The sequence below is a fragment of the Salmo trutta genome, chromosome 21 (assembly GCF_901001165.1).
Source record: "Salmo trutta chromosome 21, fSalTru1.1, whole genome shotgun sequence".
NCBI classification, from domain to species: Eukaryota; Metazoa; Chordata; class Actinopteri; order Salmoniformes; family Salmonidae; genus Salmo; species Salmo trutta.
The window spans coordinates 19,610,226-19,623,166 of NC_042977.1; the positions used below are offsets into that span (position 1 = coordinate 19,610,226).

Sequence of the window (12,941 nt, forward strand, 5' to 3'; positions counted from 1 at the left end):
ATGCCGCCTGCAGCACATGGACCTGATACGGTCAATCCCTCAGTGTGGGTATGTATCCCGGCGCCACATCTTCCTCACACCCTCATTAGCACATATCTCTGTCTCAATACGATTAGAAATACTGTTCAAAAATATATATTCAATAAATAAAAGAAAAAACATCCAAACCCCTGCCTTCCACTTTGAGGGTTGTAATGTAATTGAAGACAGGGCAGGGGTGTCAGTCCAACCCAATTCCATCCAGACCAGCATGCCATGGGGCGGGATCAGTATGTCACATTCAGACAGGGATTCCAGTCATAGGCACACTGAGCCACTTGACAGTGGTTTGACTGGGGTGCATCCCAAATAGCTCCCTGTTACCCATTTCCCAATAGGCCCTGCCATTTGAGATACAGAGTATTTTATGACGTGTTGGGACAAGCAGGGCCTTTCAAGTCTCCCCTGGGTTTATTTAACCTGCTGGCCCTCCTGTCTGTTGGTGTTTGTTGGAGTGTTGGTCTGCTACCAAGGTCCCTCTACACACCGCAGACAGACATGTCTATTGGTCCCTCTACACACTGCAGACAGACATGTCTATTGGTCCCTCTACACACTGCAGACAGACATGTCTATTTCAGGTCTGGGTTCAAACAACATTTGACATCTTTGCTGTAGCTTGCATAAAGTGCCATATGGGCAGGGTTCACCGTTTTGGGAGTATTATAAATGGTCCATTAAGCCAGACAAGCTTAATCAAGCACAGATCATAAAGCATTCAAACTCAGGTCAGCCCACTGGTCCATCCACCCTGGGTCTGTCATGTCAAGCTCCCAGCCGCCCATGCACTACTACACTGACTGATGGACAGGTGTGTGGGGGGGCGGTCTGTTTTATTAGCCGTGGACTCGTATGTACAGGACACACATGTCCATATAAAATCTTACTTGCAGGTTCCTTCTCAACAATACAACAACAATAAGAGATAAGAACACGAACATGAAGTAAATGGCTCAATAGAATAGAATACATTTTTTAGCATATGAGTAACATAGGAAGGCACAATTTATAGTCAAATATTTCCACGTATCAGGGAAGGAGAGATTGGGGGGCAGTGTTTAAATTGTGCAGTATTAGTAATAGTAAATAAGAGTCTGGTAGCAGCAGTTGTGATGTGTGTGTGTGTGTGCGTGCGGGGGCGCATGAGTGCTAAGGTACGGACAGTCAGTGCAGGTGGTCAGTCCAGTTCAAGTGTTCAGCAGTCTGATGACTTGTAGATACCAACAGGCTCAGAGTCAGTTTCTATCAGACCTCCAATACCGTCTGCACAACATTAAGCGACTGAATATCTCTTGGCTGGGGTGTGTGGGGTCCTTGATAATGCTGCAGGACTTCTTCAGGCAGTGTTTCAAGTAGATGTCCTGGATGGGTGGGAACACAGCCCCAGTGATGTACTGGACCATCTTCACCACCCGCTGAAGGGCCTTGCAGTCGTGGACGGAGGAATTCCCGTACCAGGCCGTGATGCAACCGGTCAGGATGCTCTCGATGGTGCAGTGGTAGTATTTGGAGAGGACCTGGGGTGGCATTTCTTCAGCCGCCTCAGGAAGTAGAGACGCTGTTGCGCCCTCTTGACAAGATCGGTGTGTTGTTGGTCCATGTCAGGTGCTCAGTGATGTGGACGCCGAGGAACTTGAAACTGCTGACCCTCTCTACTGCAGTCCCAATGACTTCCTGAAGTCAACAAATCAACTCCTTTTTTTTGCTGACATTGAGGGAGAGGTTTTTGTCCTGGAACCACAATGCCAGTTCACTTACCTCCTCCCTATAGTCTGGCTCGTTGTTGTTGGTTATCAGGCATCCAATTGTGGTGTAATCAGCAAACTTGATGATGGAGTTGAAAAGCCACGCGGTTGTGGGTGAACAGGGAGTAAGTACAGCAGAGGGCTGAGGACACACGCCTGGGGGCCCCTGTGTTAAGAGTTACTGTGGCGGAGGTGTTGTTGCCAATCCTCACAGCTTGTGTTCTGCCCGTCAGGAAGTCCAGGATCCAGTTGCAGAGGGTAGCATCCAGACCCAGGGCTCTGAGCTTGGTGACGAGCTTGGAGGTAACAATACTGTTGAATGCTAAACTGTAGTCAATTAACAGCATTTTCGCATAGGTGTTCATCTTATCCAGATGAGTTAGGGCCGTGTGAATGGCATTTTCTGTGGATCTGTTGGTGCGGTAGGTTCATTGGAGTGGGTCCAGTGTACCTGGCATGCTGGCCTTGATATGGGCCATGACCAGCCTCTCGAAGCACTTCATGATGACCGGGGTGAGTTCGTCGATCGTCATTTGGGAATGTCACCTTGGTTCTTGGGCACTGGGATGATGGTGGTGTCCTTGATGCAAGTGGGGACTACAACCTGGGACAGGTTGAAGATGTCCCAGAAGACACCGGCCAGCGCACACCGAGGTCGTTGCCAGGGATGCTATCGGGGGCGGCGGCTTAGTGAGTATTCACTGTTTTGAGAGTTTCTCCTCTTGTCGGGCCTTGAAGAGCGAAAACAGAGCCCTCCTGGATGCCTCGGTGTTGTCCGCCTCGAAGCGAGCACAGAATGTGTTAAGCTCGTCTGGGACGGAGGCTTCGGTGGGCACCACACATCCGGATTTGCCTTTGTAGTCCAAGATAGCCTGTAGTCCTTGCCACATGCATCGTGAGTCAGTTGTCGAACATTGATTCTGGTACCGGAGCTCCGACGTGTTACGAGTCATCTGGGTCCGATCTACTGATATTTAATGCTGCACTATGGGCACTCAGCATGTTATGTCTTTTTCTGTTCATCCAGGGCTTTTGGTTGAGGTCTGCCCGGATTGTTATTGTGGGTTCAACACCAACAGCCAATTTCCTAATGAAGCCTGTGACTGGCGATGCATATTCCTCAATGTTGATGGTTGAGTCCTGAGTGGATGAACATTCCAAATCAGTATTGTCAAAACAGTCCTGCAGCATTGAGTCTGCCTCCTCTGTCCAACGCCTCACTATTCTCTGTGTTGGTGGCTCCCTCGAGTTGCTGCTTGTAGGCGGGGAGCAGGAACAAAGAGGATGTGTACACGTCACAGATGTTTGTGCACACATGGTCCAACATGTTTCTTCTCGTGTGGCAGAATACATGGTGATATATTGGAAGAATTTGTTTAAATTTACTTGGTTAAAATCTCCCGCGACAATAAAGCCTGCTTTCGGTGAGAGGATGCTTGCTGGCTAATGTTTTTGTACAGTTTGCAGAGTGCCGCCTTGATGTTTGCTTGTGGCAGTATGTACACAGCTGTGCTAATAACACACATGATCGGGTGAGCAGGAACTCAAGGGGTTCTGAACTTCAGCACACCAAGAATTGTTGATGAGGAAGCATACACTTCCCCCCTACGCTTACAAGAAGCCGCCATTCGAACCATATGGAAATCGTAAAAGCCGTCTGGTTGAATAGCAGAGTTGAATGAATTGTCAGTAATCCATGGCTCTGTAAAAACAAAAGATACAGCATTCCCTGATGTCCCTCTGCGATTGAAGCATCGTTCCGAGTTCAAAGTATATTTTCCAGCGATTGGGCATTCGCCATGAGGATACTAGGAAGAGGAGGCCATGTAGCCTGTCTTTTCAGCCTAGCTTGGAGACCCATTTTCCTTCATCGTCGCCGGCGTTGCCTTCGGTCATCTCGGCCAGTAGCAACAGGTAGGCCCACTGCACGGGGAACAAAGGAGCGAATGTATTATTCCAGATCTGGGAGGCTGAGAGATGAGTGTGTAGCTTCCGATTCATGATCCAGAAGCGTCTGTCAGTCGTAGGACAGTCTGAGCAAACAAAGTCATAATTAACTCAAAAATAAAAATAAAAAGCCAAGTTGAGCAGGAATCGGAACGACGGGCACCCTCCTTGGCGCCACTATCTTAAAATCTAATGCATAGTCTGCTGTGTGTGTGAGTGAGCACGCGTGTGTGTCCAGGGGAGTGATTGAGTGGTAGTGGTCTGTGCAGCTGTCTGCCCAGACACACAGAGTCCGCTGTGTGTGTGTGCGCTCCGCCCAGACACATGGAGAATTTGGGGTTAGCACAGCATGGCCCTGTAGAGGTCACGACCCCAGGAGTGTGCAGGGACATGCCAGTCACCTGACACCTTGGATATGGTGGAGTGTGTGTGAACGGCCTACTATCCTCCAGCTCTCTGGGTAAATACTAGGCGGGGCAAAGAGGGCATTGGCTGACCATTAAAGGGATAATTCAGGATTTTGGTAATGAAGCCCTTTATCTACTTCCCAGGAGTCAGATTAACTTGTGGACACCATTTTTATGTCCCTGCATGCAGTTTTAATAAAGTTGATAACTAGCAATAGCGCAATTGCTAACTAGCGTAAGTGCAATGACTGGAAGTCTATGGTAACTGCTAGTAGATTTACCATAGACATCCAGTCATTGGTGAGCGAAAGTACCTCTTCCTTCATACTGGATCCAGAGACAGAAATGCATCCATGAGTTCATGTAACTCTGGGGAAGTAGATCAAATCCAGATGTATCCCTTTAAAAGACAGGAATGCCATCAAGGCTCAAGGCTGGACTCTGGGCTAGAGGACAGGACAGGGAGCAGTGGGACGAAAAAAGACGCACAGCATGTGGAAAAACACTCAGTGAATCCCTGAGCTGTCTGCCACCATTCCTTGCAGCAACAATGACACACATTGCTCATCGGGCCAACCACTCATTCCCCACAGTCTTGAAAAAGCATCTAACACATGTCAGAGATGCGGTGCGAGTTGCCAGGAGAGTACGAGTCATGCAAAGTGGTTTTAGGCCTTGTAGCCTAGTATAGCAACGCACAGCTACAGAATGAACTTTAGGTCAGATAAATGATAACCACAGAACTGGAATGAGTAGAACGGACATCCCCATTCAAGTCAACTCATTCAAGTCAACTCATTCTAGTCAACTCATTCTATTTCTTTGGCTGTAGCCTCGAGTACCCGTCTCAGTTAGAGGTAGACCCAAAGTAAACAGCATAGTGGGTCAATTTCCGCAACAACTACGAGCGCTGAAGCGCGAGGCCAAACTTCTCCTCTGTTTTGGTCATGACGCCACCACGCTGTAACAGCGTGAAGCTAACTTGCACACACGGGCAGATGCTGTGTGCGACTGTGTGAGAGCGAAATCTCGTATGTCCCGTATCGTAATATAAGGCGGTGCGGCTCGTGGCAACACCATTGGGCTGAGTCCACATTTAAGTAACACTTCAAACGGTAAACAGACCGCCGCGTGCGCATCGCGCTCATTGATCACGGCATTGACATATAAACGTTTAACCCCTTTGTAGCGGAGAGAAAGCAGCTCCTAGGTCAGCTACTGTTTACTTAATTCACCCAATCAAAACCGCGCCCCCCCCTCCCTTCCTCTTCTGATTAATTCAGTAGGGTCAACATGAGAGCAGGGAAAAACAGCTGTCTCTCACTCCCAGTAGCCACCCATCCATTCCCCTTGGAACAGAATCTGATGCTGTAATCCCGCATGGCCATAATCTAATCGACACCAGCGAGGCAACACAAACGCTAAAGCCAGGTTATTTCCTGCAACAGTTTACGTTACATCACACAGCGACAGCGTGTGGGAGAGAGGGAGGAGAGGGCAAGGGAGTCACCCACATGTCACTGTCCCCAATAGAGGTTAAACACAACACTTCTCTCCTCCACACCCGCCACACCCATGTATAGATTTATAAAAAACTAAATGTTGTTTCTTTGTTTTTTGCTAGGTAGCGTTAGTCAGCTGTACCTGCGCCAAAACTCTGGTATTTCTCAGCCTATACCTTCTTCTCCATCTTCTTTTTAAATACTGAGCCAACATGTTTTCAGCACTTTCTATTTTTATGACTGATCCAAACAGGTTGTTATTATGGCTCTCTCTCGTCTCTCTGCAGCAGACATACAGTAACACATTGGGGCGGCAGGGAGCCTAGTGGTTAGAGGCAGGGAGCCTAGTGGTTAGAGGCAGGGAGCCTAGTGGGTAAAGGCAGGGAGCCAGGTGGTTAGAGCGCTGGGCCAGTAACCGAAAGGTTGCTAGATCGAATCCCTGAGCTGACGAGGTAAAAATTTGTCGTTCTGCCCCTGAACAAGGCAGTTAACCCACTGTTCCCCGGTAGGCTGTTATTGTAAATAAGAATCTGTTCTTAGCTGACTTGCCTAGTTAAATAAAGGTTACATTTAAAAAATGCATATAGAATCGTGACAATACCAAGAGTTTCAATACCAAGTTGTGATAATATCGTTTTGTGAGTACGCAGGCAATTCCCAACACACACACACACACACACAGCAAGGCCTAGATAGTCCCCAGACCAGGCTGTGAACTCTGGTTAGAATCACAGCACTATACTGTCCACTCAATCAGTAAGGTTGTGTGAGGAGTAAGACCTGCCTTCAGAGAGGAACTCTGGGGCACGAGCCAGAGGGGGCTTCCCTAAAGGCACCCTATTCCCTATATATTGCACTACTTTTGACCAGGACCCATAGGTCAAAAACAGCCAGACAGCAGCGGGAATGAATAACAATGAGCGATTCATTGGAAGTCTCCAACAGAATGATAAAGCAAATGGAGCACCAAAAACACTGTTGTGTCAAACAGAACATGCTTGAACAGTCGATGTGATAAAGCTGTCAAGTCACACTACAGGACACTACACACAGTCATACAGGACACACTACACACAGTCATACAGGACACACTACACACAGTCATACAGGACACACTACACACAGTCATACAGGACACACTACACACGGTCATACAGGACACACTACACACGGTCATACAGGACACACTACACACGGTCATACAAGACACTACACACGGTCATACAGGACACTACACACGGTCATACAGGACACTACACACGGTCATACAGGACACTACACACGGTCATACAGGACACTACACACGGTCATACAGGACACTACACACGGTCATACAGGACACTACACACGGTCATACAGGACACTACACACGGTCATACAGGACACTACACACGGTCATACAGGACACTACACACGGTCATACAGGACACTACACACGGTCATACAGGACACTACACACGGTCATACAGGACACTACACACGGTCATACAGGACACTACACACGGTCATACAGGACACTACACACGGTCATACAGGACACTACACACGGTCATACAGGACACTACACACGGTCATACAGGACACTACACACGGTCATACAGGACACTACACACGGTCATACAGGACACTACACACGGTCATACAGGACACTACACACGGTCATACAGGACACTACACACGGTCATACAGGACACTACACACGGTCATACAGGACACTACACACGGTCATACAGGACACTACACACGGTCATACAGGACACTACACACGGTCATACAGGACACTACACGGTCATACAGCATCGGGAAATGCAGGGAGCATCAACATACCACCACACTTTGAGCTGTGTTGCAAGTTGAAAGACGTTGAAAGAAGAATGTCGGGCTACAATTTCAACACAATAAAAACATTACACTGTACACTCATACCAGCAACAGGACACAACTCATCACACTACTAGTAGGATTGCAACATCCACGGTGTAAGAAGAACATCCGCCCTTAATTGAATCAGTGTTACTGTAACAAGCATCCATCCATCCGTCCGGTGGAGGTTTCAACGTGCATGTGTTCCCATATCCCCGCTCCAGTTCAATACTACATCCTCATGTTCCTGTGTTGCGGTGACACTGGGATTATGATACAGCCCAGTGGCCTCGGGGCACAGCAGAGCTGACCCAGAGGAGAATGTGACCCCTGTCCACCTCCGTGACCCTGCTGTCACTCAGTGAGAGGATTAGCTCTCCTCTTCCAGTCAGCCTCGTTTAAAAATGGTGGGGAACAACACTGATACTGAGAGGAGAGGAAATGAGGGGCCAGAGGGCAACTATAGCAGCTCAGGACTCTGTGGGTCACTCTCGCTAGCTACAGGTATGTCCCAAATAGTACCCTACGGGACCTGGTCAAAAATAGTGCACTATAGGGAATAGGTTGTCATTTAGAACCCTGACACCATGTTTGTTCTGTGCAGAGGGGTGGGTGAAGTAGCCCAAGCCTTTGGTAAATAAATAAAACAGATGCATAAATAGATCATCCAAACAGTAAACTATGGTATTGATGAAAAACAAACATATTAACCCAGTTTGGCCCCAGACCAAGTGGTTTTACAAACCTAGACAGGTCAAGAAGCGGACAGGAAAGACATCCATGGTCTATATGCAAAAACAATTGTTTCCTTATGTTGTTCAAATATTCTCATGATATTATCTAATAACAAATGCCAGGAAAAGCACGAAGCAGATCTCCAATGGTGTCGTTTCAAACGGGTAGAAGTTCACGTACAAGCTAGTAAATGTCAAGTTGAGGCCCTCTGGTTCACACCCCTCCCATCTCACGTCATCCTTTCTGCACGATGGCACCTGGCCTTGCTTGACTTCCCTTACCCTGTCTTTTTTTAAAGGAGAATTCCCCCCCCACTTGTTTATTAGATAGGACAGTGACTGACAGGGAAGGTAGGAGGATAGGAGAGCGGGGGGCGCTGGAATAGCAGTGGGTCAGACTCCAACCCACGCACACACTGGTACATGTATTCTGGGCCAGCGGCTTAGAGCGCTAGATCAGCCAACGCTTCAGTTCACTCACCCGGTCTTTGTCATCAGCCACATCAGACAGCAAGTCATCGAGGTCTAGAATGCCTCCGTCCCCATGCTCCAACCGGTGCACCTGTAACCAGTAGCTGGCATCCTAGAGGAGGAAGAAGAAGATTAATGTGTTGTCTATTTACTACGTGAGCAAGGGAGATGTGTGCTTTTGCATATCCCATTGTCCCTGGTAGACATGCACATAAATAGAGGAGGAGGAGAGATAGAGAGGGAGTAGGAAGAGAGAGAGAGGGAGATTTCTTGACAGGGCTGAGGAGAGGCTTTAAGACCACAGAGACGTGAAGGTTTGATTTAAAATCGCCCCACAGCCCCGAGGGCAGCCTCATTACACAATGTACAGACTGACAATCCTTTACAATACTGAGAGCAGCATTACAGTCAATAGCACGGCCATAACAAACCACACAGTAGATAACAGGCACGGATCTTCTCAAACCAACAACATACCAGCAGAATCAACAACAAGAGTGACGGGGAACATCAAAAAGGAGAGAGAGAGAGAGAGAGAGAGAGAGACAGAGACAGAGACAGAGAGAGAGAGAGAGAGAGAGAGAGAGAGACAGAGCTCAGGAGAGAGAGACAGAGCTCAGGAGAGAGAGAGACAGAGCTCAGGAGAGAGAGAGACAGAGCTCAGGAGAGAGAGAGACAGAGCTCAGGAGAGAGAGAGAGAGAGAGAGAGAGAGAGAGAGACAGAGCTCAGGAGAGAGAGAGAGAGAGAGCTCAGGAGAGAGAGAGCTCAGGAGAGAGAGAGAGAGAAAATGATGAGTGTAGGTGTCTGCCAGGGGCAGGTTAATATATTCTGCATGGTGGAAGTGTAACTGATGTGTCCCCATGGTGTTCAACCCAGACAGTGAGGGACAACGGAGGACAAGGTGCAGAGCGGCATTTAGATCATTATGACTCTGACAAACACGTCCCTCATCCCGTTTAGACAGAAACCTGGAGATGCCACCTGGGCTTGTACTCATAAAGCGCCTCAGAAGAGGAGTTCCCATCTGGTGTCTACTGTAGGACCAGGTCCTGCCTTTTATTAGTCAATGAACTAATCACTGATCATAATCTTGATGTGATTGGCCGGACCGAAACATGGCTTAAGCCTGATGAATCTACTGTGTTAAATGAGGCCTCACCTCCTGGTTACACTAGTGACCATATCCCCCGCGCATCCCGCAATTTACAAAAAAAAGACGTTTCGTCTTTTGAGATTCTAGTCAGGAAATCTCTGCAGCCTACTCAATCACTTTTTATAGCTACTGTTTACAGGCCTCCTGGGCCATATACAGCGTTCCTCACGGAGTTCTCTGAATTCCTATCGGACCTTGTAGTCATGGCAGATAATATTCTAATTTTTGGTGACTTTAATATTCACATGGGAAAGTCCAAAGACCTAGTCCAAAAGGCTTTCGGAGCCATCATCGACTCAGTGGGTTTTGTCCAACATGTCTCCGGAGCTACTCACTGCCAGTCATACTCGACCTAGTTTTGTCCTGTGGAATAAATGTTGTGGATCTTAATGTTTTTCCTCATAATCCTGGACTATCAGACCACCATTTTATTACGTTTGCAATCGCAAATAATAATCTGCTCAAACCCAAACAGGTTCATTAACCTGTTAGGGTATAGGGGGCAGTATTGAGAATTTTTGAAAAAATATGTGCCCATTTTTAACTGCCTATTACACCAACTCAGAAGCTAGAATATGCATATTATTGTTCAGGTTTGGATAGAAAACACCCTAAAGTTTCAAAAACTGTTTGAATGGTGTCTGTGAGTATAACAGAACTCATTTGGCAGGCAAAACCCTGAGACAGATTCTGACAGGAAGTGGATACCTGATGTGTTGAATTGACTTTAAGCCTATACCATTGAAAAACAAAGGGAAGGAGGAATATTTTGGCACTTCCTATTGCTTCCACAAGATGTCCCCAGCCTTTACAAAGTGTTTTGAGTGTTCTACAGTGAGATCTGACTGAAGAAGAGCGTTGGAACGGCGATGGCCCATTAGACACCTGGCGCGCGATTTGATGGTGGGTACTCTCATTCCGAAACGTTTTAAAAGAGAACCCAATGGTCCGCCTTGAATTTTATTCATGTTCTGGTTAAAAAAGGCCCTAATGATTTATGCGATACAACGTTTGACATGTTTGAACGAACGAAAATATATTTTTTCCGGCTGGCTTAGATCGTGTGCTACAACACGGAGGTTTTTGGACATAAATGATGAGCTTTTTTGAACAAAACTACATTCGTTATGGACCTGGGATTCTTTGGAAGTGACATCTGATGAAGAGAATCAAAGGTAATGGATTATTTACATAGTATTTTCGATTTTAGATCTCTCCAACATGGCGGTTAGTCTGTATCGCAATGCGTATTTTTCTGGCGCAGTGCTCAGATTATTGCAAAGTGTGATTTCCCAGTAAGGTTAATTTTAAATCTGGAAAGTCCATTGCGTTAATTAATCTATAATTCTTTGAATGACAATATAATATTTTACCAATGTTTTCTAATATTAATTAATTATTTTGTTGTCATGACTTGACTGCCGGTATTGGAGGGAAACGATTTCCTGAACATCAACGCCATAGTAAAACACTGTTTTTAGATATAAATATGAACTTGATAGAACTAAAAATGCATGCATTGTCTAACATAATGTCCTAGGAGTGTCATCTGATGGAGATTGTAAAAGGTTAGTGCATAATGTTAGCTGATTTTATGGTTTTGGTGACGCCTGTCTTTGAATCGACAATACACTACACACAGCTAATGTCAATGTACTCTCCTAACATAACCTAACTTTATGCTTTCCCCGTAAAACCTTTTTGAAATCGGTAAACGTGGTTAGATTAAGATGTTTATCTTTCAAAGGCTGTAAGTTAGTTGTATGTTTGAGAAATTTGAATTTTGACATTTATTTGGTTTCAAATTTGCCGCTCTTGAAATGCACCTGCTGTTGATAGGGTGCGCCACGTGTGGCACGCTAACGTCCCACATAGCCCCAAGAAGTTAACCTGTTATGGATAGGGGGCAGTATTTTCACGGCCGGATAAAAAAAACATACCCGATTTAATCTGTTTATTACTCCTGCCCAGAAACTAGAATATGCATACAATTGTTTGATTTGGATAGAAAACACCCTACAGTTTCTAAAACTGTTTGAATGGTGTCTGTGAGTATAACAGAACTCATATGGCAGTCCAAAACCTGAGAAGATTCCAAACAGGAAGTGCCCTCTCTGACCATTTCTTGGCCTTCTTTAGCCTCTTTATTGAAAACAGAGGATCTCTGCTGTAACGTGACACTTTCTAAGGCTCCCATAGGCTCTCAGAAGGCGCCAGAACGTTGAATGATGACTCTGCAGTCCCAGGCTGAAAAACAGTAGTGCATTTGGATAGTGGTCGATCTGAGAACAATGAGACGGGTGTGCGCTCGCACGTGAAGAGTCCATTTTACATTTTCAGTCTTTGAACAAAAACGACGTCTCCCGGTCGGAATATTATCGCTATTTTACGAGAAAAATCGCATAAAAATGGATTTTAAACAGCGTTTGACATGCTTCGAAGTACGGTAATGGAATATTTTGACATTTTTTGTCACGATACGCGCCGGCACATCACCCTTCGTTACCCTTCGGATAGTGTCTTGAACGCACAAACAAAACGCCGCTATTTGGATATAACTATGGATTATTTGGAACCAAACCAACATTTGTTGTTGTAGTAGAACTCCTGGGAGTGCATTCTGACAAAGAACAGCAAAGGTAATCCGATTTTTCTTATAGTAAATCTGAGTTTGGTGAAAACCAAACTTGGCGGGTGTCAAAATAGCTAGCCTGTGATGGCCGGGCTAGCTACTCAGAATATTGCAAAATGTGCTTTCACCGAAAAGCTATTTTAAAATCGGACACCGCGATTGCATAAAGGAGTTCTGTATCTATAATTCTTAAAATAATTGTTATGCTTTTTGTGAACGTTTATCGTGAGTAATTTAGTAAATTCACCAGAAGTGTTCGGTGGGAATGCTAGTTCTGAACGTCACATGCTAATGTAAAAAGCTGGTTTTTGATATAAATATGAACTTGATTGAACAAAACATGCATGTATTGTATAACATAATGTCCTAGGAGTGTCATCTGATGAAGATCATCAAAGGTTAACCTCTTTGGTATAGGGGGCAGTATTGAGAATTTTTGGAAAAAAT

At 46.0% G+C, this 12,941-nt stretch overlaps 1 protein-coding gene across 5 annotated transcripts in view; it reads right to left on the bottom strand.

Annotated features, from left to right (window-relative positions):
- Positions 1 to 12,941, bottom strand: part of LOC115156868 (partitioning defective 3 homolog) — a 246,517-nt gene that overhangs the window by 177,886 nt on the left and 55,690 nt on the right. For all 5 annotated transcript variants that reach the window (XM_029704658.1, XM_029704660.1, XM_029704657.1 and 2 more), the window contains exon 2: positions 8,719 to 8,820. In XM_029704658.1, coding sequence (XP_029560518.1) covers positions 8,719 to 8,820 — 102 coding nt within the window. The remainder of the gene's footprint in view (positions 1 to 8,718; positions 8,821 to 12,941) is intronic.